The following is a 3382-nucleotide window of genomic DNA, read 5'->3' as shown; positions in this document are numbered from 1 at the left end:
CAGGTACGGCCCCCCGTCCCGGCGCTCGGAGTACAGAGTGATCGTCTCGGGTGAGTCATTCCTCTCTCTCAGCCCCAGTGCTCCCCCGGGGTCCTCCAGGCAAGCTTCCCGGCGAGGGGTGATGCGGCTCCAAGCCGTTTCTTAAAAAGCATCGCCTGGCGTAGCCTGGGAGGAACGCTGTCCGTACGGTGCTAACAGCTCCTCGAGGCAGCCCGTCTGCTTACTAAATAGTCTCTTGTTTGCCGCGAGCTGACGCTGTAACTGCGGGAGGCGAGACTATAAACCGGTTTTAAAGCAATGCCTTGCTTTTTATATAGGGCTGCCTCCAAGTGGAAGTTGGCAGGATTTAAAGGATCACATGCGTGAAGCAGGTGATGTATGTTATGCTGATGTTTTCCGAGATGGCACTGGTGTCGTGGAGTTTGTACGGAAGGAAGATATGACCTACGCTGTGCGAAAACTGGATAACACTAAATTTAGATCTCATGAGGTAGGTTTCATACTTACTTTCTTTGGCCAGAATTGGATACAAGGGGCTTAACAGTAGGATTTGAAGGTAAGGAACGTGTGGTGTTCATTGTTTATGTACAAAGCAGCTGAATAAGTCTGTGGTCGGTTTGTCAGGAGATAGACTTTAAAGCTTTGATGTCTGTTTCCGTGCTGTAGTAAACAATATCTTCAGTCTGTCAGCATGCCTAAAAAGATGGCCCTAAAGCCTAGACTTTTCAATCGAAAGTTCTGTCTATTCAATAGGGAGAAACTGCCTACATCCGTGTTAAAGTTGATGGCCCAAGAAGTCCAAGCTATGGAAGATCTCGGTCACGCAGCCGTAGTCGTAGCAGAAGCCGTAGTCGAAGCAACAGCAGAAGCCGCAGTTATTCCCCAAGAAGAAGCAGAGGATCTCCACGCTACTCTCCCCGCCACAGCAGATCCCGATCTCGTACATAAATGATCACTAGCTCTGATCTTTTTGTAGAACCCCATGTTGTACACAGTTTTCCTTTACTTAGTACAGTCTTTCATTTTTTTTTTAATTCAAACTGTTTTATTCAAATTGGCTGAAGTGTTGAATTGCATTCTTGTGTAAAATCCCTAGTGAGTATTTGCTCCTTAACATCAACATTCCCCTCATGTCTTTGGTAAATTGTATTTTAATTGATGTCAGTCAGGATTGTTTCGATTTAGTTCTAGTCAAATACCAACATTCTTCGAACTGTGGTATTGCTGTGTAAATGTCTCAGTGTTCAGCTATGGTTTATACGAGCTGGGGATGTTGGGATGTTTGTGGCTAACTTGTCTCTTCTGGGGGATCTTATATTTTATCTTGCCTTTTCGTGTGTCTTTCTGTAGACATATCTGAAGAGATGGATTAAGAATGCTTTGGATTAAAGGATTGTGGAGCACATGTCAATCATTTTAGGATTGTCAAAAGGAGGATTGAGGAGGATCAGATCAATAATGGAGGCAATGGTATGACTCCAAGTGCTATTGTCACAGATGAACTTGGCAGTATTGACCTTATACTGAGAGACAGGTTAATTGAGTACGTGCACCTACGTGTCACTTCAGGCATGTTCTAGTTACCGCAGGCTACAATTGCTCTTTTCTTTAAATCTTTTTTGGGGGGGCAATTGTGGCTAAATACTTGCTTTTGTAATTCTCTATTCCATTCTAGTTTTTTAAAAGGAATAAACTGGGACGGGGGTGGGAGTATTGGTTTACTTCGTCACGCAGCATTTGGTTACAAGTATTAATGTTATGTAGTATTCGTACACTTGTAGTAGATCAAGGGTATCTTTAAATCAGAGTATAATATCAATACTGCTAAAATCTGCATGTCCTCTGTGTGACTGATACAGCGTTGCTATTTCATTTTTTTTAAGTATCAGAATGAAAGCAAAAATAGAAAACCTAGTTGGGAATAATTTCTTAAGTCTCAGCCCTGCCCCCTCAGACTAATTCACAATTGACTCACCGATATGTGTGAAAACTCCGGTTAGTTAATTTTGTTACCTTCCAGCTGGGAGTGCTAGCTGTAGCTTAGACATACAGTAGGTGGATAGCTTTAGCAGTAAGCTTTTCCAGTTTCATAAACATTTTTTGCAACCACAAAACCTGTAGCACACCACCGTACGAGCAATGAGTATGTTGGCATTTTCAGTTGGCATATTGTAAATATTACAATGTTTCCTCCAAATAGTAATTAACATTTCTAAAAATTATCTGAGCATCACCATTCAGAAGTTTGTTTTGGGGAATTGATAGTTATTAATGTACATCTGTATTAATTGATGGCAAACATAACTGATCATTCCCCAGAATCCTATTTTTTCATTACAGTATCTAACTTTTTGCCTCCTCTTTTTTGGTTTTGCTGGTTATAAAGGTTTGGATTGGAGAGGGCTCACTGGATCCCAATCCTTGGAGCTGGATCATTGGATTCAAATCATAATGTGGATAGGATAGGGAGGCTGAATTACAAGGATTCATGGAGCGGGATCAAATTACCAGGAACATAGGAGTGGATTCCTGCCCCAACCAAACCGCATTCGTGTGGATTTTTTTTTTATTCAACTCAATTGGCTATTCCAAAGATTTTTTTTTCCTATTTTTGACGATTGGAGCCCTTAAGATGCACGATGGAGTTTTTCATTTTTTTGGTAAAAGGAGCAAAGCGAGGACCTGGAGAGGTACGCTGGAGCAATCTCCTTGGAAGGATTCAGCACGAGTAGATGGTAAACGTTGAAGGGGAAAAAGGGGGGTTTGTTTAAAAAAAAAAAAGTAAATCAATAAGTCATTTCTCTAAATTTAAAGACAAAAATTGGAGTTAAAGATTAAGTAGGTTTTCAATTGGCTATTGCCTTTTTTCTTTGACAAATAAAATTTTTAAAAAAACATGCATGGTTGTCGTCATTTGTTGCTAAGAGTCTTAGTCTTTGCTTGCCGCTGTAGCATTGTTAAATCGCAAGTTTTCAGACAAAAGGCTTTTGTGTTCAACAGAGACGCAGTGTTTCACAGGAAGCGTTGGTGTTTGAGCCTCGCCTAAACAAAGGGTCAGTTTCCTGGGAAATGGGTGGAATTTATTATATGAGTAGGTGAAAAGGGGGAAAGAAAGAATTCTCCCTGCTTAAAAGAGGATGCTTTCGTATTAATGTTGTTGCTAAAGATACTCCTCTAAAGGGATCACAAAGGGAAAGCGTGAGATTAATTGGGCTCAGCACCCCCCCCAAGTCCTCCCGAAAATGAAATACGGGTAGAAACGGCGTCTGAGCCCTCCCGGTGCCCGCAGTCTGGAGTGTTGGTGGACTGGAGGCCGCGTGCGGGAGGCGAGTAACGCTGCGGGGTGTGGAGGAGCCGGGTTATTGGTGGCCGGTCGCCGAGT

The 3382-nt window shown here is 42.3% G+C and overlaps 2 protein-coding genes across 2 annotated transcripts in view; both read left to right on the top strand.

The window, feature by feature from the left end:
• Positions 1-6: 6 nt before the first annotated feature.
• SRSF1 (serine/arginine-rich splicing factor 1) lies at positions 7-2889 on the top strand. Its single transcript, XM_009329096.1, is given in 5 exon segments — positions 7-50; positions 318-490; positions 754-828; positions 830-940; positions 1351-2889. Coding segments are annotated over 4 exon segments (357 nt in total). The 5' UTR covers positions 7-50; positions 318-358; the 3' UTR covers positions 1390-2889.
• Positions 1459-3382, top strand: part of VEZF1 (vascular endothelial zinc finger 1) — a 29526-nt gene continuing 27602 nt past the window's right edge. The window contains exon 1 of the mRNA XM_009329123.1: positions 1459-1470. Coding sequence (XP_009327398.1) covers positions 1459-1470 — 12 coding nt within the window. The remainder of the gene's footprint in view (positions 1471-3382) is intronic.

The sequence above is a fragment of the Pygoscelis adeliae genome, unplaced genomic scaffold, assembly GCF_000699105.1.
Source record: "Pygoscelis adeliae isolate BGI_AS28 unplaced genomic scaffold, ASM69910v1 Scaffold427, whole genome shotgun sequence".
Lineage (NCBI taxonomy): Eukaryota > Metazoa > Chordata > Aves > Sphenisciformes > Spheniscidae > Pygoscelis > Pygoscelis adeliae.
This window is presented reverse-complemented; position numbering and strand designations above follow the sequence as displayed.